The 25,328-nt window shown below is 42.4% G+C and overlaps 1 protein-coding gene across 1 annotated transcript in view; it reads right to left on the reverse strand.

The window, feature by feature from the left end:
- TUT4 (terminal uridylyl transferase 4) overlaps positions 1–18,303 on the reverse strand; it is a 40,584-nt gene extending 22,281 nt beyond the window's left edge. The window contains exons 1-11 of the mRNA XM_054384619.1: positions 17,742–18,303; positions 16,010–16,173; positions 12,269–12,385; positions 10,777–10,954; positions 6,731–6,819; positions 5,951–6,002; positions 4,794–4,863; positions 3,568–3,694; positions 2,465–2,584; positions 1,910–2,131; positions 1,612–1,786 (exon numbers count right to left, since the gene is read on the reverse strand). Of these exons, the coding sequence (XP_054240594.1) occupies positions 1,612–1,786; positions 1,910–2,131; positions 2,465–2,584; positions 3,568–3,694; positions 4,794–4,863; positions 5,951–6,002; positions 6,731–6,819; positions 10,777–10,954; positions 12,269–12,385; positions 16,010–16,173; positions 17,742–18,303 (1,876 nt within the window). The remainder of the gene's footprint in view (positions 1–1,611; positions 1,787–1,909; positions 2,132–2,464; positions 2,585–3,567; positions 3,695–4,793; positions 4,864–5,950; positions 6,003–6,730; positions 6,820–10,776; positions 10,955–12,268; positions 12,386–16,009; positions 16,174–17,741) is intronic.
- Positions 18,304–25,328: the final 7,025 nt, after the last annotated feature.

Below are 25,328 nucleotides of genomic sequence, written 5' to 3' on the forward strand. Positions count from 1 at the left end.
TCACCAGGTTTCACTCTTAGTCCTTCCTAGCGCTTTTTAGCTCAAACATGTGTTCCAAGTACAAAGACACCTGCATAGTTGCTACAAGTTTGCCTGGGAAGATAGCATCAAACTGAGACTCTGTTACTTAATCATTTCAGTTACAAAGTTAACAAAAAAACAAACCAAACCAAAACCCACAACCAAACCCAAACCCCCAAACCACAGAGAAATAATACAACCAGATCAGCAGTAAGAGGTATCGGAAGGAGCAAGCAGTCTGCTTTTTGACATGGCTTCCTGGTTCCTCCTCAACAATTTGCTCTTTCATCTTACAGGTTCAGGCTGAATAAACACTGCTGTAATTTAAAACTCTTTAGCTGAAGTGATTGAAGGAAAGAATTGGAAGGGAAAATTAAAGTTGCAGGAATGATCTGGGGACCCACTACTCAACACATGCCTCAGCAATTCATTGCCTGCTTTTCTCCTTTTTACTCTTCCTCCTTGTTCATCCTTCAATATACCTTCAGTAACTCATTCTCGGTCTTTACAGTTCTCTTTGACCTATTATTCTCCTCTCCATCATTTCATGGGAGTTACAGTAAAGCTGCTTCATCAACATCTCTAGAAAGAGTCCAAACCCCGTGACTTATACTTTTATAAAAGTATCACCTGAGATGTTTTCTTAACCTTCCTGGAACACCCCAGCTCTCTATTCTTAAGGCAATTCAGAAAGCGCTGCACTGCTCTGTGACTTTCCCTCTCAAGTACTGTTTACATACTTTTCTGTTGAGGAACAGAAAATAAAGATACCTTCCTGTTATCAAGAAGTAACAAAGTCATTATCTTTCTTTCTCTGTCTTTCTCTCTTTCATTCTCTTTTTCTTTCTCTTTTTCTCTCTCTCTTTCCTTCTCTCCCTCTGTTTCTTTCTCTTTCTCCCTCTTTCCTTCTCTCCCTCTTTTTCTCTCTTTTTCTTTGTCTTTTTTTTTCTTTCTCTTTCTCTCTTTCTCTATCTCTCTTTCTTTCTTTCCTCATCATGCCTAACTCAGGGTTCGTATGATCAGAAAATTCACAGGGTCTCACTCTTCAGCAGAACATACAGGCCCTGAAACACAGCCATTCAATTTCCCAGTATGGAAATGGTTCCAACAGGAAAAGCACCAAGGGAGGGTGCTGCTTGTGTCACTGTGATGGGTTTGGTCCAGTTCTCTCTGATCAGAGCTAACCTCTCTGCTCAGCCTGCATTAGAGTTAGAGGAAGCAAACTGCTAGCTGGTAACATTCAAAACACATTGTGCTTTTGGAAATGCAGCTAGGGGTGCTGAAGATACTAATATCAAAGTTGTTGGATAGGAATAAATAACAGCTTATGGAAATAATGGAGCCCAAATGGTAAGAAACTTAACACCTAGCATTTCAAAGACCAGAACTGCAAGCAGTTGTAGTGAACAGAAAATTTGTCTTTAAGCAGATTAAATAGTTGACAAATTATATCAAGCAAAATAAAATACACATTTTCTTTCTTCTCCAATTAGTGATGTAATCTATTGTCCAGGCTTCTTGTGACAGAGCTGCAAGCATTAGGTAAATAAAGGTAATGCTGCAGGAAGCAGGAAAAGGGTATTGCCCTACCTTCGATGGCTATTCGCCTCTTGGGCCAGTTCTTGTTCTCCCTGGTGAGGAGCTCCTGGACCCGGATGCTGATGACATATTCCTCCAAAGCAAACTCCAGTGTGTAAAACTTCAACAGCTCCAGCCACAGCTGCCCCAGGGAAACTTGGTGGGGGGTTCTGAATGCTAAGACAGACTGAAACAAGAATGCTCAATTGCAGTAAGAAATTAAAATCCCTTGTTTTGCCCTGGTTCCACCCAACATTAACATCTAAAGATAAAACATGGGGAAGAGACAGGAAATAAAGCCACCACTTACATTGCCTTGCTTCTCCTTCACATTACTCTGGCTGTCCACTTCTGAGTTTGTTACCTTCTTGCCACCACCTTTTTGTTGTTCAACTTTAGTTTTGCTTTCCGCTCCAACAGAGTTTTTTGCTGCACCATTTGGTGGTGGCTTGTACTCCCACCGTACAAACTCTTCTCCTTCTACACCTTTCAGCTGGTGGTCATCTGGCCTCTTTGAATCAAAGCCTTCAATCTAACAACAATTAAAGTCTCTGAAATAATGCTGTACACAACACAAACAACCCAAAGCTTTCATCAAAGGTAACACTGACAACTGTGGTATTTAGCCCCCACAAGCGTAACCGACGTCAAGAAGGAAACGTTTGTCCTTGTCTCCAAAATTCAGGAGGACATAACAGCCCTGGCTACAGCAGCTGCCTTTTCTTAAAAGTCATCAGAACCATCAGGCATCAAAGCCACAGAAGGATTAGGTACCAGTGTTTCCTATTGATAAATTCCTTGCACAGAACACAGAAATGATGCCAACAGCCAAGGAACAAGGTGACTCTGTTACCAGCCCACTTACCCAGCTGCCCAAATAGGATGGCAAAATCCGTGGCTTTCTTTGTTGAAGAAAAAATATCACCATTAAGGCAAAGGAATATGAGGGAATTCCACCTTCAGCTTGACAGTCAATGTGACAGAGCTGCAAGAGCATAAAGAATTGTTTTTCTGGTGTAGTAGCAGCATTTTCATTTCAAACCTAATATAAAAGGGCAAGTATTAAAGAAACGTGAGGTACATACTAGAGTGAAACAGGAACCTTTGTCTCAGAAACTACAGTCACTATGCCATGGACATACAGAATGCCAACTGCAGTCACTCACGCAGTGCCTGGGGTTCAATTCTTTCTTATTATCTTCCGTTTCATCACATTTCTGTGACTGTGGGACACGTCTATTACCGTATGCAGAAGTCCAGCCAGCTGTCAGGTGTTTGTTACTGTGCAACATCTTATGCATGGAGATGGAGATTCTATGCATCTGGCTGTAATCTCACACTGACCTCTTCCATGGGTACTCAAGAGGGATTTGAGAAACCTATCAGACTTTGAACAGTTCTTTGTAGTTTCTACTGCTGCCATTGATGTTGTAAACTTATGTCATAAACCAGGAATTTCAGTAAAAGCATCTTCCTAAATCAAGCAACAATAATATCAACTCATTTTTCAATAAAGCCAAAACATTCTAAGTCAAGTCTGGCCTGGCAGCAGCTTCAGGGCTGAATTACAAGACAGTTAAATGCTGGCTGTGACCATTACAACTTGGTTCCTGTGATGGTTGCTGACATCTGTAAGAAGTACTGCAGGCTATGACGACAGGCCCCTTCTTGAGCAAGTTAACTTTCTTCTGCTGTTGAGGTCACATTGAAAATTTGCAAGGCAGGACTGCTCTGCTGAGCTGGATTTAAGGCTTAATTAACTAGTTTTAAGGAATTAGTGTAATAGCTTGCTAACAGAACAGTGTAAGCTTCTCATCAAAATCTTCAGTCTCACTCTAGCCTGTTAAGATGAGAGGTGAACTAGTGGCACCAATTCCTTTCTACCAAGATGTTACACATTATATTGTATGCAGCACCTCCAAAGAGGGAACATGGATATTTCATTCTCTTCCCTAGTTAGAAACTTACTCTAGCCCAGTAGCGGAAAGCCAAAACCAAGGGAATAAGGACAGGCTCCAGTTTGCCAAGAGCAGCCAGCAGGTCAGTTGTAAGGCAAGCCACATCATTCCTAGCACTCACTTTACATGTCAAACCACTGCAATTACAAATGGAAAACAGAGAAAACAGGGTTATTGCCTTGTGTATACAGATGATGCTTGGGGAACAGGGCAAGGGGGGCATCACATCCACCATAATAAAAACATCCATCGGTGCCTCACTACGTAATAACCCAAACTTGAAAAAAGTTACATAACACTTTTGGGTTTTTTTTTACTATTAGTTTATCAGTTTGGTCTAGAACTTTCAAAGGCTCATTACAGCCAACAATACAAAAACAGCATTAAGAATTCGCTCTTTCTGCCACTACTTAATTGTGCAATCTTACACAACTCAAACTCCATGTAGAGGAGACAGAACACTGGAACAGGCTGCCTGGGGGGTCTCTGGAGATACTCAAAACCTGCCTGGATGTGTTCCTGTGTGATCTGCTCTAGGTGATCCTCCTCTGGCAGGGGGGTTGCACTGGATGATCTTTTAAAGTCCCTTCCGTCCCTTTAACATTCTGTGATTCTCCATATACCAAATACATAACCAATCAATCAAAACTCCAGGCCTGCTGCACACTAACAGTGGTGAGCCCACAAAACTGCTTCTCTAAAAACTTGTGGTTTGCTTCTCAGAATCATTCTTTTCACTCTCTTAGTACTCAGAAGGCATTTGCATAATCTACAAGGAGATGGAAAGATCAACCAACCCTTGTTGCATTTACCTCCCCGGAGCGTCAGTCACTTAGTGCTAGCCAGTCAGAGCAGCGCAGCCAGCACACACCAATTCCACCTCCTGTTGGAGCTGACTGAGCTGCTCAGCTGACGTGTCCTTCCTGGCAATGTGGAGCTTAGAAAATGTTTTTAGAAGTCTTGGATTGAACTGCTGGCAGAAATTTTAACTGTCAACTGAAAACCACTCCACTTCTCCCCAAGTTAACTCTATGTAGAACGGGTATTTTCAGACTCCTACAGCTAATGAGCCCTGGGAAGCACAAAACCAAAGCTAAGCTTGCTTTCTAAGCTTGTGGGTTTGTGTATGAGTAATTCCCTGGCCCATGACTGTGAGCTAAATGTTACAGGGACACTTCTTGTCAGGAGTGCAGGCCAGCACCTGCTATGAAGGAACACAGCAGAACCAACATGTACCTTTTTACATCTTTGCAAAACACAACAGGAACTTTGGCATGGAAATCTGACTCCACATCTGAGTAGACAGCTGAGCAAGGAGAGAAAAAAAACAGACAGACAACATCATGTATGAAAGCCTTTTACAGACTTCCCAAATCAGTCTTTAAGTCTTTAAATCTATGACATTGATAGCACATTTTTACATAACAATTCAAATTAAGTGCAGCACAGCTGACCACAGCTGACCAGAACTGACTCTATCTGACCATAGCTGACCATAGCTAACCATAGGTGACCAGAGCTGACCAGAGCTAACCAGAACTGACCAGAGCTAACCAGAGCTGATACAGCTAACCATAGGTGACCATAGCTGACTACAGCAAACCATAGGTGACCACAGTTAACCACTGGAGACCATAGCTGATCACAGCTGACTACAGCTAACCACAGCTGACCACAGGTAACTACAGCTGACCATAGCTAACCATAGGTGACCATAGCTGACCACAGCTGACCCATAGCTAACCATAGCTGACCATAGATGACCCACAGCTGACCACAGCTGAGCAGTAAGCAGTATTTTCTGGTTATTTTTGATGGTCACCACCAGCATCAGATGCAGCCAGCAGGAAAAATAAAAAAATAAAGGCAAACTCTTCAAACTGGGCTGGCTTATCTTCTCAAACCATTTTTGTCTTCACAATATTTGAAAAACATGAGGCTGAACTTCTGACAAAGGATCAGGATAGTCTGAGAACCACTTCTGGAGCTGACCTACCAATGCTTCCTTAAGGATCAAAAATGCAGTGCTACTTGTGTGACTTGGTTGAAGGCCTGTCAGGGTTAGGTGACTTGCTGACAGAACAAGGCTGCTACAAGTTTCAGAAGTATTGTAACAGTTCTCACACTCAGAGGAAAGTGGCTTCAAGCTGAATGCTTTTTCACCTGGCCTCTAACATCACTACCAGGAATTCTAACAATCTGAACTGGACTCGTGCTGCAGCTTCTCAGATCTCACTCACACAAGCATTAGTATTCAGAAAAATCATATCAAAAAAGCTCACCTACTTTGGTTGAAAACTAAACCATTTTTGTCTAGAAAAATGAGGCCCAAACCCAAATGAACAGCAGATGGAATGTTAATCAAATAAAAATGGGGTGCAGCTAGAACTTACCACTGTTCTTCAAGATTTCAAGCACCTGTATCAGAACATCTGGTTGACTCATCTGAAATGCCAAAAATCAGAGCAGATGACATTATTCAGACCAGCCTGGTTTATTTCACATTTTAAAATCCCTTCAACTGCACAAAGAGCAGCAATATGTTCTTCCACAGAAGTGGAATCAGGTGTCAGCATTCATCAAGGAGTTAACTCTATGTGTTTGCACCAGGAAAACAATTTCAGTGTCAACATACACCATTGCCTCTAAGGAGAATGTGCTGCCAATATCACACTAAAGGTGAACCAACTTCAGCGTTTAAAGAGAAGCCACAGTACCCTGCAGCAGTACTGTACCACAGCAACCTGGGCTGTGAGCAAATGCAAGTGACTAAAACGTGCATGGAGAACTGCTAAAGCCACCTTCAGAATGAGGTTGGGGAGGGATGAAGATCTACAAGATTTTACTGCCTGAATCACCAGCACATAAAAGTACACTTATCTAGAGTCAACTATTGCCATACTGCTTCACTGCTTAGTCAACAATTCAACCCCCCAAAAAGGCTGCAATAAGAACTGTTCAACCCTCCCCAGAACTGAAGTTATCTAACAAGCAACACAAACTTTATCCACTCAATTCACAGCACAACTGACAGGCATCAAAGCTTGCATGCTTTGTGCTACTCTAGCACGGTATGCCCCTGGAGAAGATGAAGGTCATGCAATAGAAATGCAAGGCTGATGTCCTTGGTTTAAAGCCCAGCCTTATTTTAATACAAATGAACACATACACACCTTGGGTGGGAATTTGATATCGATGTTAACATCGCTGCTCTTAAAAGCGAATCTGGTTAAACAGGAGCCATACATCCTCAGTGAGCAGTCTGCAGAGACAGAAAGGGCATTACTCAGCACGATTATTCCTTAATGTCCTTGCTTTAGACAATGCACTTCCCAAGTGGTACTCCCAGATTAATTACTGAAGCCCTTCCTCACTCCTGTGAAGACTAAGTTATTTCTGTAACAAGGGATCATTCCAATAGCATCATTGCCAAGCATCCCAAATTTTTCAAGCTCTTTGGAAGTGTTGTTGCAGCCCAGCTTTAGTTTTGTGTGTTCTTAATGCAAAATTAAATATAAACCACTAACAACTGTCACCATCCCAGTGCAGGATGTTATTTAACAGCTTTTGTTGAGTCCATCTGGATGCCCCTGCAGCAGGTAGCCAATTTCAGAATTTTCTGTTGCCTCCCACACTTCTGTCACAAAGGTTTTAACAGGTGCTAGGATTTGTTCATTTCATTAGCAAGTTCCTGCGCACAATTCATTACAAAACATGCATGCAAAACCTAACTTCAGTGCAATTCAAGACAAAAAGTACTGTACCCATTGAGTGGGTTTGTAGTTACCACTTCTCCTCATCTGCAAAGCTGTACAATAAATCTAAACTCATGAGAAAGTAACTCTTCAGTACAGTGCTCCTCACCTGCAAAGCTACACTACAGATCTAAACTCACTAGAAAGTAACAATTACAATTCAGTACTAACATCTTGAGAAATGCCATTCCACTCCAGAAACAACCATTTATCCCACTTCAGGACAGAACTTTTGTAGATGAAAACTTTCCTGTAATACAGATTAGGGCTCTGACGTAATTATGTCAGCTGAGAATTGAGGCTATTCTCAATCCCTTCCAAATCCAACACCCTGCTCAAGCAGGCTGCCCAGAACTGTGACCAGCTGACTCTCCAAGGATGGAGAGGCAACCTCTGACAATGTTCAGCCAGCCTCAGAGTGAAGAGGCTTTTCCTAGTATTTTTCCTTAGTACTTTCATTTTTTTTCTGACCAAATTCTCTCAAACAGAACAAAATAATTCTTAAAAGAGAAAACAAATCCTACACATACACAGCTTCAAGCAAACCCTTCTGTATTTTTCACTACTTAGAAACTAACCCTCTCAAAATGAATTCCTGTAGGGTAAACAACAACAACAATCATCTGCCATAGTTTCCAATGGCTTTTCATAGGAGTAAGAACTTTTTTCCTCAGGAGAAAATCATACCAGACCATCCTGTTTTCTACACTGTGCATCTATTAATTTTTCCCTAATTTACAACCTAGAAAATACAGTTACTATACCACAGCAGGTTTTGCAAAGGGGAATAACAAATTGTCATTTACTACTATAGGCTCTCTCCACTACTACTACGCCTCCACATTAGTTCCTCAATTCAAACAAGTCAGCCAGCTCAGTACCACTGACATAGTAATTTCATGAGTATTTATGTCAAACTAGCAATTCCCTCTGCTTTGTCTTATGCTAATGCACCAGCAGTGGAAAACTCAGCAGCCTGACAAAGCTGAAGCTTGCAGAAAGAGGCAATGCTACAGAGCAAACAGATTAGCAAATCTCCACCCTACAATATGCTCCTGTTCCATTCAGCACCTCCCATTTAAGCACATATTTAATATAGCTTCCAGAAGCTATATATTTAACATATATTCCAGAAGGAAAGCTAACCATCCTGCAGCAAACAAACAGAATCTTACTACTGTACTGGTATAGAGCAGAGGGAAAACAGAAGGTATTTCTAAAATAAAAATCAACCCAGTTCCAATAGAGATAAAATCACAAGCTTGAAAACTTGAGGTTTGTCAATGAGCTCAATACATCCTTCTGTTCAGATTCACTGAAACCCAGAACATTGTTAACACAACATCAGCCATTACTGCAGCACCAAAAATCAGCTCTCCAACTCCAGTGAACTACCTACAGGAGATGATGGGAAATCAGTGCAAAGAAGGAAATGTCCCAGATGACCTTATTGTTGTATTTATTGTTTAGCCTTGAGAAGACTGAGGGGGGATCTGATCAATGTCTATCAATATCTGAGGGGTGGGGGTCAAGTGGAGGGGGCCAGGCTCTTTTCAGTGGTGCACAATACTAAGACAAGGAACAAGAGGCACAAGCTTGAACATAGAAGATTTCACCTCAACATGAGGAGAAACTTCTTTACAGTGAGGGTGAGAGAGCACTGGAGCAGGCTGCCCAGAGAGGTTGTGGAGTCTTCTCCTCTGGAGACTTTCAAAACGCACTTGGATGTATTCCTGTGCAGACTACGCTGAGTGATCCTGCTTTGGCAGGGGGGGTTGGACCTGATGATCTCTGGAGGTCCCTTCCAACCTCTCATGTACTGTGATCCAGTGATACTATTTGTATTATTTGATTTGCCAACAGTAGTATAAATTGGATGTGAACCTTTAACATGTCCTGCTGCACTCTGAATGGGAAGGGGGGGAAGACAACCCTTCAACTTAGCCAGACAATGCTTACAAACTCTGGTAAAGCAGTGAACTCTGCTGACCCACTGATGCAGAAAAATGGTGACTGAGAATTTAACCTACTCAAGGCCTTTTGTTTTAATCAATCTGATTTTTAATCAGCTTAAAGCAGACAATCAAGAAAAAGGCAGAGAAGGTATGATATTTATAGGTAGTTAAATAAATGTAATAATTTTGATCATTTAAGACTATTTGAGGGACTTTGCTGAGGGACCCTCCTCATTTTATGATACATTAACCACAAAGAAATGCCTCTTAACAAGTAATCCTTTTGGGGTTTAATGGCTTATTTGAAAGAGCGGTTACTCATTAGAACCTGCAGATATTTCAGATCACAATTCTGCAGCCCATATTACAAGAAAGAACTGGACATGCTGGAACGTGTCCAGAGAAGGGCCACAAGGATGAGCAGAGGGCTGGAGCTCCTCTCCTATGAGGACAGACTGAGAGAGTTGGGGCTGTTCAGTCTGGAGAAGAGAAGGCTCTGAGGAGACCTTCTTGTGGCCTTCCAGTATCTGAAGGGGGCTACAAGAAAGCTGGGGAGGGACTTTTTAGGGTGTCAGGGAGTGACAGGACTGGGGGGAAGGGAGCAAAACTAGAAATGGGTAGATTCAGATTGGATGTTAGGAGGAAATTCTTCCCCATGAAGGTGCTGAGACACTGGCACAGGTTGCCAGGGAGGTGGTGGAAGCCTCATCCCTGGAGGCTTTTAAGGCCAGGCTGGATGTGGCTGTGAGCAACCTGATCTAGTGTGAGGTGTCCCTGCCCATGGAAGCGGGGGGTGGAACTAGATGATCCTTAAGGTCCCTTCCAACCCTGACAATTCTATGATTCTAATTGTGTCCTATGTGCTCACTGAAATCACTCCTAGCTGAGGTTTAATTTTTGTTCCCTAAAACTATGCTTTGAAAACAAACAAAACAATAGCCTCATGCAACTTTTATCTGCCATGAAAGATGTTAGGAACAATGGACGGACAGGTAGGAAACATAAATATATTCTGTTTTCCTTTTCACTTCCCTCCTGCTACATTCATATTAGTTTACTTAAGTGCACTTGAAAAAAAATCTCTAACAGCCACAGATAATGAGTAAGGTAAGGTGGATACTAGGTAAGGTATAGGGGGGAAAGGTCTGTAGGGTGAGAGTCAGAGGGAGATCCTCACTGGCTGAGGCTTTAAACACAACCAGGAAGGAAATATTTCATGCCCTGGGGATTTCCAATCTTCAGCAGAAATCATCATTTTAAAGTGGATCAATAGCTTCACTAAAGACATACCAAAAAAAGCAAAATTGAGCACAATCATATTTTCCTCTTTTTGTAGCTTTGTCAGCTCCTTTTCAATTTACTGCCAGACTGTGTTGAAATGTCAACACACCTTAAGAATGCAGAATATAAAGATAACTACAGATGCACTCATTCATTCTTAATTATCAACATGTGGGTAAAAATAAAGGAAAAGAACAGCTCCCAAAGCCAATGGAGAGCACTGAGTACCTGGTAAGGGCTGTTGGATAATCTTTTCCATCTCATTCACAATCTCCTGGCGAATTCTGAAGTCCTCATCTGATATGCCTTGCTCATTTGCTGCCTCCAGCAGTGTGAAACTCAGAGCAGCCAGCTGAGCAGGAGAAGGAGGTGGCAGGGCACGCAGCTCATTTTCTTCCTGTTTTTCCTGAGTAATTGGTGGATGACAAAAGGGAAAAAGTGGTATTTTAAGAGGAAAAAAGTTATCTCATACTACTGCATGCTGTAAGAACACAGTGCTTGCCTTTTTTTTTTTTCTCCCTCCTGTTCTCCTATTCATATGGTGTCCTGACCAAACACTTGCTAAGGCAGGAATTCTGCCTGGCCCTACTGGCTCACAGAAATGCCAGGAGATGCTCAGTGTTTAAAAGAGAAGGTGTTGTTCCACAGCTGGCAGCTGGGAAGGAGATCTGCTGGGTTGCATTCCTGAATCACATTTTCTGACAGTTCTGAAACAGAATTCATCCAGGGAATGAAAAGCTGTAATTGTTCAGACATAATAAAAGTAACTGAGCTGGGAAAGCTTGCTAGAGACAGAGATTTTTTTTCAGACTGGATTTTTCTTGAAAGGAAGACATCAGAGGCAGAAAAATTATTCATAGCTCCCAAGAAATGTTGGTAAGTTGAGCCCCACTGCAGCCTAAACAGCTGCTGTCAGAAGGTGCTATTTTTAGTGCATCAAATTATAAATCAATTCAATTCAACAGCAGGAAATATGTCAGATGTGTCAAGTCACTAAGTACAACAATCACTGGTTTCACAAATTTATCAAGGGAATGAAACATGTGACTGACAACAGAAAGAAATAATAACCAGGAAATAATAAAGCACTAAGAGAACACAGCCCAGGATGAAAAGGTTTGGCTAGCTCTAGGCAGCATCTCTCAACTCCTCTGTTCTTACTTGAATAAATTTAGCATAGATATGTGCATTTTAAAGGGCTGGGGGTTTTATCAAGTCTCCACTTTGTGGTTTTTCTTGAGTAGGGATGCCACAGCTGCTGCTAAGCTCCTTTGATAGCCATGTACATCACAGCTGGAGCTGTCAATGGGTGTGTGTTACCAGGAACACCAAGAGAGCTATGTACCTCTGATGGCTGTCCTCTGGCACGCAGCAAAAACCTACCTGAGGACAAGTGGGGATGGTATCACCTTGGGAACGGAATCCTTCCGTATTTTACCTCTCTTTTTTTCACTCTAGACATAATACCTGATCCCTGCAGGGCCTGCTACCAACAATGTGATTGTTTGGAACACAGGGAAGATTTAAATATGTTTCTCACTTAAGTTACCTTGCACTCTAAGTATGATGAGCTACTACTTGGAGATACGAATTAAGAAGCAGTGAGCTCTCTGCCTGGGCAGATCATCAAGACGTTCCATTCAAACAGAAAATGAACAGCAGAAATGTGTGGATCTTTCACCCAGCACCAAACCACACAGCCCTGCACGTATTCACTTACCATGATGTTTTTCTTATGCCGCTTTTCTTTAATGTGCTTGTGAGCTCCTTGGATGTTTTCGATGTGAACCAAGCAGAGCTTGCACAGGTACTGACAGTTGGTGTATTCCGGGGAGCGCTGGGGACAAATGGCCAGAGATGAAACCAAAATGTTCTGCCAAGGGGGTCTGAAAAATTAACTTCTCTGAGTAATAACCCAGGTGTAACAACTACTTGTCAAGGATGCTTTGCAAACGTTAAGCAATCTTCAGAAAACAGTGGAACTGGGTTGTTACCTGCATGGCACGTGGGGAAAGTGAAGAAAGAAAGTGAGCTGGCTTGAGTGTGACACTTCTCAGCAAAGACTGAGAGCTTCTGCCTCTTCAGGCTGACCTAAAAGCCAGGAAGTCATTCCCTTGTCAGCTGAAGCTTTTAATAACTATGGATTTATTAACTCTCAGCACGCATCCTGCTTTCTCTGATGAGAAAATGAGAAGTGTTCACCGGCTCATCCTCTATCCACGTTCTGACAGATGGTGCTATTGTCTGCCCAGCACATTCCCAGAGCACTCTGCAAGTGCTGCAGGCTTTGTTCCAGTCCAAAGGGTGCAGCTGGCCAACAAGGAAGAAGAGAGCCAGTGTCTGACCTGCTAACGACTCTACTCCGGATAAGGTGGGACCCCCTGACAAAGCGAAGATCATTCCATGGTGATTAATACTTTGGGATGCTCAGAACTGGACAGGAATGCAGAACAATCACCTTTGTGTACAGACAGGCTGGGAGAGAAGAAGTAGACAAATGGAAAGCTGCCACCTGGGAGCCCCCTGAGAGTCTGTAAGAAGCAGTCAAGCCTCAGGAGATGCTGGGGGTGGGGGCTGGGGAATCATTGGTTTCCTAGGGTCCAAGAGCAGATACTGTGCAGTTTATTCAACCAAGAAACCACTGAGAGCTATGAAACTAAAAGGCATAAATGACCGACTCTGCCAAGATGAAGGCTTGTTCACAAATGTTGTAATTTAACCTGTCTCATCCTGTTGTCTTGCTCTAATGAAACACAGCCATGGAGGCTGGAAACGTTTTGATAGGCTCACTGCAAAGACAAAGGGCCCCAATAAAAAAGCCTTAGTCTTCCTCCAGACTTGTTAGCATTTCTCCAATAACTGCTATGAGTTATTACTGGGAAAATAAAAGTCCTACTTAGCATTTTCATCCTAATTCTACTACATCTGTATTTATTAAAACCCAAAAGCATACTGAAAAGCACCAGATATTTAAACAGTGACATAATAATGAATGTATACCACTTGAAGACAGAAAATGGACTAAGTAAGTATATCAGGTAAATTTAGCTTACTGATATGGAAACCTAAACCACTCCAAACTTGGGCAAGTTTATTCCATTTACTGAGTTTGATCTTTAGCAAAAAAAGGGGAAAAAAAGTCTGATACTGTCCAAATGCAGAGAAAACATCACTTCAAAATAACAGTCATTATGCTTTTAGCACTAATACTCTTCACCCTTATTGTATGTGAGGCAGGTACCTACTAAGATGAAATTAAGCATTCATTTGGAAAACAACTTACAGACTATTACTCTTGGCTAACTTGTAAGCTTCAAGTGTTGAAGAGTTGATGATTTAAGTAGATGAAATCTACCACTCTTCAAAAAGTGAATGAAGATCAGCAGTAGCAGTACTGCTGAGAACTGAGTATTTACAGTGCTGATCTGCAGTATTATGTTGCCAGAAAGGGTGAATCATGTAAGGCCTTTTTTCCTTTGTTGTAAGGCCTTTTTAAATCATTTAGTTCTCAACAGCAATGAAATGGGCAAGATCTCAAAACAGCAAGACAAAAAAAGCTATGGACTACTGCTTAAGACAGAAGCATCCTAACAAGCCAGACCTCATGAAATTTGTGCTTGGATATTCACAGAATCACACAGAATGGTCTGGGTTGGAAGGGACCTCCAAAGGTCATCTAGTTCAACCCCTCCCTTCAGGGAACTAAAGCAACTTTTAGAGCTAGTTGTATTTCAAAGACCTTACAGAGAATGGGAAGGCTAAACAGGATGAGCCAAGGAATTGGAGACCAGTCAGAATTAGCACCCAGAAAAACACTGTCATAAACTGGAGTTAGTAATAAACACAACAGCAGCTCATAGGTGAGAAACTCATCTGCTAGAAACAAATCACACTGAACTGATACTAGGGCTGCCTTTTCAAGATAAAATCAAAGGGCTTGAGGAAGCAGCAGCAGATGTTGTAGCTAGAATTTGGCAAAGCTTTTGTCACATGTCATAGTATCAGTCTCAGAAGGAGGCCATAAATCCTACTTAGATAAAGAACTGTAAGGTGGGAGCAAAACTGCTCAGTGGCCTCAGAGCACACACACCTGGACTGGTTCACTGAGTCTAAAAGCGTGCTAAGGATTTTTCAACAGGGGTCCTGCTGAGGTTTGTTGTTGAAGACATAGAAATGTAGCAGAGGGTGTGTTGACTACAGCCGTGAAAAACAGCAAGGTGGGAGGAGTCACAGAAGCCATAACAACAATTCAGTGATCCCAACAAAGCAGAGAAATGGACTAAATAACCTGCAATTAAGTAATACCAAACCGAAGTATCATTCCTCTTTAGGGATTATGAACTGCAAACAACACAGGACTGGGAACACCTGAGAGGGCATTTCTTAAGAAAAGGATATGGGGGAGCACTGCTGGTCAAACTACAAACCAACATCCTACTGCTGCTACAAGAAAGCAGAGATCCTAATCAGACAGATGAAGTCATCTTTCCTCTGAGTGTAAGACCTGAGCTGAAATTGCATGGCCACTTTTGGATACCAGTCACATGACAGATGCCTACAGAACAGCAATAAAAATGAGCCCTTAAATCAAAGAATGAGTCTAAAGAAGGTAAGACTGCAGGCATGGCAATGATCTTCAAGTGTGTAGAAGAAAGCCATTAACTTAGGTTTATTTTCCTAGGACAAGATATAAGGAATTAAAATGCTGTAAGAAACACTTCCATTGAGCAATACTTCTGAATTACCTAGACTGACTCCCCAGTCTGACTGGATGAAGAACACATTTAATGAGTCATGTTCAATACACATGACCTGGACTGGTGGAAGGCTAATCATAGAATCGTTAGGGTTGGAAGGGACCTCAAGGATCATCCATTTCCAGCTCCCCTGCCATGGGCAGGGACACCTCACACTACAGCAGGTTGCTCACAGCCACATCCAGTCTGGCCTTAAAAGCTTCCAGGAATGAGGCTTCCACCACCTCCCTGGGCAACCTGTGCCAGTGTCTCACCACCCTCATGGTGAAGAGTTTCTTTCTAACATCCAATCTGAATCTACCCATTTGTAGTTTTGTTCCATTTCCCCTAGTCCTATCATTACCTGACACCTGCTGAAGATAGTACAAAGTTCTTTCTGATCCTGTATTCTGAGTTTCCCAGTGGCCAGAGCTCCTAAAAAATCATAGCTGTGCACTGGAACTGTAAAACTTAGGTCTGCAGAATTAAAAAATGCTGTTCTCCGAAGGCTGCATGTGCCACAAAAGGAGCATTAAGTTTCCAATCCATATCATCTGCCACAAGTCAGCTATTGGGAATACCTTGGATCACTAAAGTGATTATAAAGAAAGAAGAAACAGAAGCAACAGGCTCTAGCAGAAATATCATCCAACCAGAAACATGGTGATGCTAATGAAAGAAGCCACTAATTTCATTTTTTTTGTCTGATAAATCACTCAACCTACTTTTTCAAGGCGGGAGATGTAATCTCTTTCCAGGCGTTCTTCAGCTTGTTTCAATCCTAGCTGCTGTTCAGCTGTCAGGTTAGATTCATCAAGGACAGTGGCATTTTCTAAGTCATCAGCTTCCAAAGCATGCTCTTTAGTTGATTCAGAATTCTTTAGTTTACCTAGAGGAAGAAAAAAATATTTTCCTCAGAGTAACTCAAGGAGAAGCAAAGCGAGAGTTAAGACGACACAGCAGGTTAAGAGCTTCTCACTAAGGAGCCAGACACAAATTAGTTACATTCCAGGGTTTGGTCCAAAGGTTGGCCAAAACCACCTTAGATATCAGAGTCTTTCTAGAAGGTTAACCAACATCTCGGAGACTTCAGAGTTTGCTATGGAAAAAGAGAGGAACAAATTTGGTAGATGAATTTTGTGTTTCAGTGACAACTTTAGACTCTCTCTCAAGTCGTTCAAGGCAAGAAACAGGGGGCTTGGTTGTGCAGAACAGAGCATGCAAGGTCCCGATGCTCTGCTGTAACAATCACAAACACCAGCCTTAAAAAGGTGTTTTGTTAAGGAAGCAGCCATAGAACTGCTTTAAAGACACTCAGCCAATGATCTCAAGGAGCCAGTCATCAGGGCATGCCAAGCTCTCAATTAGAAGGCTGCTGGAGCTGCACCTGAGCACACCGTGCCACCCTGCCACCCACAGCTGGCAAGCGCAGAGCTTTGGAACACGGCTGCTCGCAAACATGCAGGGCAGCTCCGACCGGCCAGTTCCTCCAGATGCCTGTGGATTGGTCACAGGCCACCAACCTGGACAAAAAGCCACAGCTTCCATCATTCCAGTGGCTTTTATAGCAACAAATTGAGGGTTCATTGCATTTCGCTTTTGTTTTCCTTTCCTTTCAAATGAGATCTGTGGCCCCAGACCAGCTGGGAATTGACCTGGAGCAAGTTGTCAAGCCCTGGTTTCTCAGTGACAGATGGCACCTGTGCTACATGATGGTGGTCTGCAAAGAGCTGACTGTTCACAGGATGCTGCACTTCAACTTGCTTTTCCTGCTCGATTTTATTAAGATGGCTAAAAAAATATGCATGTTAATATTTTCCCACTATTTCCACAGAAGCAACTGCCATTGCAACAATGGGAAGTTCTTCTACAACTAGAAGGTCTCCAACTAGTAGAAGGTCTTCAAACAGCATCCTGAAAGCCTGAGCTAAACTGAAAAAGAGGTGCAAAAACTGAACACTCACAAGGGTTAACTGCTGAGCGACATCAGGTACTCCAGATCTCCCAAAATCAGCATTTGAAACATTTTAGTAACGAAGAGAACACGATGGTCACAGAAAAAAAAGGTAAATATTTGCCCCCACCTATGACAAAAGCTGTTCTTGCAGACCTTCCCCTGCCCTTTCTGCAAAGCAGACGTGGCATTTGGGTACATGGCAGTGTAAGTGAAGGGGTCTCCCCTTCCAAGGCACTACCTTCACAAAACTGCCTGAAACTCAGGCAGACTGAGTATCTTGCAGAGACATTTATGCCATAGGCAGGAGGAAAAAAGCCAGCTGTAATTTCTTATTCTCTGAGTACCATGCTTGCATTAAGAGCACGTTCTGCCTAAATGCAAGCAGCAACTTCCTAGATGTGTGAAAAGGGATGCAAACAGAAACACTTCCAAGCCTCTTTCAGATGGTTAACAATTTTAGCAGAAGAAAATTGAGTAAGACAGCGATGAACAATACTCACTGAAGTCATCAGGCTTATGGTCCATTTTCCTTTGATCTGAAGCAGCCTTACCAGGATCCCCAGTCTGATCAGCACTGGTCTTCGATGCATGAACTCCCAGAGGGTTTTCCAACATCACTTTCCCTTTCTGTGCAGCCATCAAGCTTTCCATACTGACCCCATTCCCTGAAACATGGGAGCCTGGAAAATCTTCTCCCACTGCTTGAGCTTTTGTCTGTTTCAGGTTTTCCACTGGTGATGATAAATTAGAAATTTTTTTAGCTTTTCCATGACTTCTCTCCTGAATGCTTGACCCCATGTCTTTAGTTCCAGGAATACAACTGTTCACTTTGAATGATTTATTCTCTCCTGGTTTGTCACAACAACCATCATTTTGTTTACTTTTTTTGCTGCTATTCCCACTTGGAGAGCTCCTCCCAACATCTTTCACAGATTTGTCATTTCTATTATGCTTGTAATTTTGGTTATTTGTAACTCTGACTGCTTTGCCTTCTTCACAGGCAAGACGGACAGACTTCCTTGGGTCATGATTTCCATTCTTTGAGCTCTTGGCCTCTTCCATTATAGTGAAGACCTGCTTCTCCTGTCTCTTGAGACCACTTGAAGTGCAATTCTTCAGCAATTTGCAGTTGATTTTAAATCCACTGTGCAGGCAAGGATCGTAGCTGATTGTCTACTGAAGAAACAACGATAGACATTTTTGAACTCAAGCAGAAATATCAAAGCTCTGTGTAGACAACACAATAAAATAAACCTCTCTAAGGTGTAACTACAAGTTGTCATAGGAATCATACTCCCCCCACAGCCATAAATGAATCTTCATAACAGTCATGAAAATTTTGACCACCTTGACTCCTGCTCAAAAGAGAAGGGAATAGGAAGAGACAAAAAACTGCAGTACATGGTAAAAAACACTCAGTGATAAACCTGCCAACAGCTTGTTCTTTCTTTCCTTCCTATTTTTGGCTTTCTTGGGAAAAAAAAAAAAGATAAAACAAGAACCAAAATGTCTGCAACTCCACTGGGACTGAAAAAAAAGAGAGAAAAAAATATAACACCTCTAAAAAATAACACTCAATAAATATACAGCTCAAATTAGAAAACTAATTCACTTTCTGGCAAGCCAGTTCCATTTTCCTAGCTGATTAAAAAGTATTTAGAGACAGAGCTTCAAGTATTAATAATAAACTTGACCCATCAACCTTTGTCCACAGATACTTATTTCTGACAGGTATAATTCTGATATGAGTTAACTGCCAGCAAGTAACATTTTGGTTAGCCAAAACCCTCACAAACAGTAAATATTTGATTTCACTTAGCTGGAGATGAACCTTGCCTATCTAAAGTCAGTTCTGTTAGGTGGTGTAATCACCTCAGCTTTACATTGGAGACAACTCCAGCACTGTCCAAAGGGAAGGTAAGCATGTATCAATGGGCCTGTCTGTAAGGAATCACTCTTACTGCTACAGAACACAAACAGGAAATCTGCAATAAGAACTTGGATTTTTATTTTTTTTAATAACCTTGAGATAGCAATAAAAATCTAAGAATGAAGTACTGGACACAGAACAGAATTCATTTTATAAAATTATAGCAAGAGATGGAGTTCAGAGTTTCTCTCCTTCCTGCCCAGCTATGTACTTAGGAGGTAAAAGTACTATCCATGGAAATTTCTGGGATTTAGAGAACCCATCAAACTCAGCAGCTTATCATTTAGTGAAGAAAAGCAATAACAGAAAAGTCAGAATTATCACAATGTACTTTTGAACTTCAATAATAAGAACCAGAAGGAAGGGTCATATTAAAATGTCTGGTTAAAAAAGGAACTATTTGTGAGTATTATCAGCATAAAGGGCAGTACTGTTTCTTTTTTTCAGATTAGTTAACACAGTCACTCTCTCTCCCTCACTTTAAAGAAACACACAGCAGTAAACACTTCAGGACATACCAAAAATGGTTCTCTTAAGCCACTATTGACATAATTGAAATGATCTATTATCTTTCACAAATGAAAATCAAACAAAAGCCAGAGGAATTTTCCTGAGGTTAATGCTAGCATCACAGTCTTTAGGAAAATATAAAACTTTAAAAAGAAAAATAGCATCTGTATTCCTAAATTCCTTCCAAAAGCTAAGGTACTTTCTCTTCCAAATACACTTAGTTAATATTACAATGATTTTTTTTTTTTTATTAAGAACTGATTACACCTGGCTCTTACTGCTAGACCATAAGTTAAAACTCCCAAAGATTAAGCAATATTTGCCTTCAGATTGCAGTCGGCCCTCCTACAGCAATTCTCCCTAACTCAGCAGCAGGGATTACAGCCTACCTGGAGCACTGATGCCCAAGTCTCAGTGTGGTTAGCAGAGCCCAGGGGCCCCACAGTTCAGCTAAAGGACTCCAGTCCATGCCCACCAGCACGAAGCAGTGCTCCACAGCCTGCTGAGATGTTACAGCTATGCACAAGACATTGCTATTTTTAAACTGTGCTCTACTGCAATTTTTATGCAATCAAAAGAGGAAAGAGAGCTGGGTTTGTCAAATTCTAAACTATTCCTTAAGATCTAGTAGCTCAACCTGAAGAGGAAGGGAAAAAATAAAAAACCCAAACCCAAACCAATACCCCACGTTCATTTCTGACATCAACGTCACCCTTCAGCTCTCGCCTGGAGCACACCCAGACCACGATTGCAGGGTGACTGAAAAGCAGCTTAGGTCAGCACCAACCTGACAGAAGCAAGAGCACTCCTTCTCCAACCCAGACCATTCACTCCCTCGGCTCGGGCTGCTCCTTCCCTCGTGCAGTGAACCAAACTGGAAAACCAATCCAGCTTAATTTAAAACTGGCACAGGGAGGAGGAGCAGCAGGAGCTGGTAATAACAAACAACTAGCAGGGTGGGGACAACTTCTCTTGGCACCACTTCCAGCTTAAAGCTATCATGAAACTCCGGCAGTGCAGGAAAAGTAGGGTTTCGTTGTGCTCCACTTTGTCTAATCGTCAAATTCAGATTCATGTTTTGCAAGAAGGTTTAAAAACAAACAAACAAACAAAAAATCTACAAAAATTCTACTTAGAAAGTTCAATTTAATTTCCACAGTGAAATTCAGACCCTGAAAATGCAAGTGCAATCCTAACGTTGTAATTCAGGATGGATTTTTGCTTTCATACCAAAATGATTTATCAAACAATAATTTAAATCTGTAATATAATAGTAACTACAGCACCATCTCACAAAGAACTGCAAAGTACACCAAATAATGAAGCTAGCCATGAAAAATGAAGGCAGACCACTATTAAACCCAAGACAGTCTCCAGAAGATCCTCTGGAGGCTTCCTCTGTCAGACATTGGCCATTTGTGCAGGAGAGGGAAATGGGAGGAGAGAAAGGAGAGCCTCTGAAAAGAGCAACATGGGAACAAAACACTGGAGCGGAGTGAATCAGTGCTGAGGTGGCACCTTTCTGAGACCTGGATGGCACATCTGATTCACTAGCTCAGGCTCACACCAAACTGCCAGAACTGGAATCAAAAATTACTTTCTTCCCAGGCAGCTTGGCAACACCACCAGCGTTTTTCACCAGTGTTTGCAACGTGGGCTATGATTAACCTGTTGGAATAATTTCAGCATACTTCATGTATTCAATCTCCTGGTGTTGGAGGGGACTCAATTTGCCCTGCTTTCTGAATGCACAGTGCCAGCTACTTCTCAAATTTAGCTCAGTTCTTGGCTCTTAGTAGAAAAATAATCTGGCTGAAATACAACATCTTAAGGTCAGATGAGATACCATTTGCCCTCAAACTCTAGAAAATTACTAAGCCTATACACACCTACAACAACCAAACTAAAAATGCTTTGAATCAGCTTCAGTTTCACTCCTGCAGAATTCATTTTAGGCTCGGGAAAGGAAGCAACACAATTGTTTCACTTTCATTTCTGCCAGCTTCTTTTGTTTCCTCCTTCTCTCAAACTAGCATTAGAAAATTTTGCATTTGAATTGCAAAATTGCAAGGTAAGGCTTACTTCAAAACAGGATTAAAAAAGCCCAACCAAACAAAAAACACTTTCAAAAAGATATTTCTACCCATTTGCCCTTCCACACCCTCCTCTCAAGTTTTTCAGCTGCATTTAACTCCTTCGAAGGCATACTTTTTGTGCCAGACTTTGCCATAACAGGGCCTCTTCAAAAGGTAAAGGCCAAGCTAAACTGTGAGCTCTTGCATTCTGAGTTGCCCTTCTTTAAAGCATTTCTTTTTTAATAATCATTTAATTAGCAGCACAACTGCACATACCTGGTTTCCTATACATTCATTCTGCACTTCTCTGTCACTCCCAGTCACAGCCCATTGGGCAAGTGGAGGAGATACACTGCAGCTGTAGGACCATACACCATGCTGTGATTCTGTGCCTGCTGCTTTCCAGAAAACACACAGAAACTTCAAATATATCCTCACATTTGATCCAAATTGGATGAAACATCCGTAAGTAAGGACAAGGGTGTCCAAGAGCAACGAAAGGGCAAGAGAACAGTCTTAAGTTTCCTTTCCCCAGAGAGTACCATATTTAATATAAACACAGTGATACAAACAGAATTGTTATCACTCTCTTTGAGATAGAGGCACCTGTATTCTATCTGAGCCCTGCTTTTATCTGTCCCATTATGATTGCTCCTTAAGCTCCAATCTGCCCAGCCAGCCTTCCAGCAGTAAGTGGGGGGATTAACCTCAGTCCCCCCCGCCTGCTTACCAATATAGCCCAGCTGAATTTCCTTAACAAAAATAAAGAGAAATTCAGCAAACAAAGGTTGCAGCCACAGACAAGAAGAAAAGGCAAGGTTTGTTGCACTCTGCTTAGACAGGAGCACAGGTAGTGTCACCAGACATTCCTGCTGCACTGGAGACATGGCTCTTGTACATTCTTGTGGCCCATTCTCGTGTCAGATCTTTTAGAACTCATTCAAGCCTCTCCCATGCCTTATGCCAATGGTTTTAAAAAGTTATCACACATTTATGTTTGTTTTATGATGAACTAGACATAACTTAGCACTGTTATCAACCCTTGATGTTTTTCCAAACTACTTAAAACTCAAACTAGCAGAGATTACTGACCACTAAAGCACCTCAGGTTTCACCAGCAACAAACCTATCAGTGTTCTTAGTAACAAACACAAGTGCTCTACAGTGTTCCAGCTCTTCCTGTTCCTACAGGCTACAGAGATTGGGCTGCTAAGTACAATACTACCAAAATCTACCTAGAAGGAAGCCAGTACAGTGCACACAGAATTTGACACACAAAACAGGGATGAAACAAAACAAGCAGTCTGGGCTTAGGGTCCCTATTACAAGGAGAATCTGGATGTGCTGGAATGTGTCCAGCATCCACGAGGATGATCAGAGGGCTACAGGAGACAGACTGAGAGAGTTGGGGCTGTTCAGTCTGGAGAAGAGAAGACTCTGAGGAGACCTGATTGTGGCCTTCCAGTATCTGAAGGGGGCTACAAGAAAGCTGGGGAGGGACTTTTTAGGGTAGCAGGGAGTGATAGGACTAGGGCAAAACTAGAAAAGGGTAGATTCAGATTGGATGTTAGGAAGAAATTCTTTCCCATGAGGGTGGTGAGACACTGGCACAGGTAGCCCAGGGAGGTGGTGGAAGCCTCATCCCTGGAGGTTTTTGCAGCCAGGCTGGATGTGGCTCTGAGCAACCTGATCTAGTGTGAGCTGTCCCTGCCCATGGCAGGGGGATTGGAACTGGATGATCCTTGAGGTCCCTTCCAACCTTGATAATTCTATGACTCTGTAAGATACGCAACTCTCTATGAAGCTCTGAGGTATTCCCAATGTGGAGGCCTGAAAGCTTCTAAAGAGTGATCACTAGAGAAAAAGTCATCTCTGTGTGTGTGTGGATGTGGGGCTGTGAGGTGGGGGCGGGGCTGTGTGTGTGTGTCTGTGTGTGTGGCTGTGTATAAACACATATAAAAAGAGAACTGTAACAGGACTGGATCTGAATCACAGATGTACCACGTAGTAATCAAAGTACCAGGAAAGGTCTTAACAACATTTGTAGAGTAGGTATGGAATGACCAGAGCATGCTGGACAGGAGGTCCACGTAAGGTGTGCCAGTTGCAGGTTACTTCTCTGCACTGACACCCACTGTCTTTTCCACAACATGCTATGACTCACTGAGAAGTTAAGACAGAGGCATGTCACCAAGAGCCAGGAACTGCTGCTTTCTAGCGCTGCTGCTGCCTGCTGTTCCCAGCTGGGAAAGTCAGCCTCTCTCCAGCTACACCAGCTGGGTAACTAAGCCACAGGAGCTTCCCCTAGCCCTGTATTTCACACACAGACTCCTCATGTGTTAACAGGTTTTGGTTCTGATCCCGGGGTTTGCTGTAACAGTCCTTTCACAATCAACCTACGCAAACACTGCAGCCACAAGAGGGGTCCCACCTGCCTCAAACGCTGCTGTATGCCTTAAGACACCTACTGGAACCAGGAAACTGGCCCAAGGTAGCTCCAACTTTAAAAATAAACATATGCAACTTTTGTACCAACACCAGAGAGCAGGCTGGAAAGAAACAGCAAAGCATTGCACAGGTTTCCAGACTTGCAGAGGCTAAACCAGCTTCTAGAGGCCTAAGCTGCTTATGAAACTGGCTTCAATAGCAGTTACACATTCAAACTCCATTTATCCACCTTCTCTTAAACCTCTGCTTATATTGGGCACTTTCACCAGATAAGAACAGAGCACTTTGTGGCACAGAAGTATTTGGATGTTGTATCAAAGCAAGAGTGATCCTCTCTGCCAAACTCCCATCCCTAAGGAAGTGACAGCCTTTGAACTACTTTTTGCCAGTCACAAATTATTGACAAACTATAGCTATAGCAGGTGAATTTTCTACCAGTATCCTTCCACCTGCTGCACCAGAATCAGCACTCTCCCTGCTGGAAGAAACACACTGCAAAACATGACTTCAGAGAAGCTGTCCAGAATACAGCCACAGAACTGGCACACAGCCTGAGCCACAAAAGTTCAGAGCACAGAGCCGGTTTCAGACTCCCAAAGCAAGCTTTCCTGACACCAAAAGTAAAAATCTAAAAGTTACTTCTAGCTGGAAATAGTATATCATGCCTCAATAGAAATGTATGGAACTGAGGACACAGCACGGGCACACACACATGTATGGAACCATGGACACAGCATGGGCACACACACATGTATGGAGCCATGGACACAGGATGGGCACACACACATGTATGGAGCCATGGACACAGCAGGAGCACACACACATGTATGGAACCATGGACACAGCATGAGCACACACACATATATGGAACCATGGACACAGCATGAGCACACACACATGTATGGAGCCATGGACTCAGCATGAGCACACACACATGTATGGAGCCATGGACACAGCATGGGCACACACACATGTATTGAACCGTGGACTCAGCATGAGCACACACACATGTATGGAACCATGGACACAGCATGAGCACACACACATGTATGGAGCCATGGACACAGGATGGGCACACACACATGTATGGAGCCATGGACACAGGACGGTCAGACACACATGTA

Source organism: Indicator indicator, chromosome 10, assembly GCF_027791375.1.
Source record: "Indicator indicator isolate 239-I01 chromosome 10, UM_Iind_1.1, whole genome shotgun sequence".
NCBI lineage: Eukaryota > Metazoa > Chordata > Aves > Piciformes > Indicatoridae > Indicator > Indicator indicator.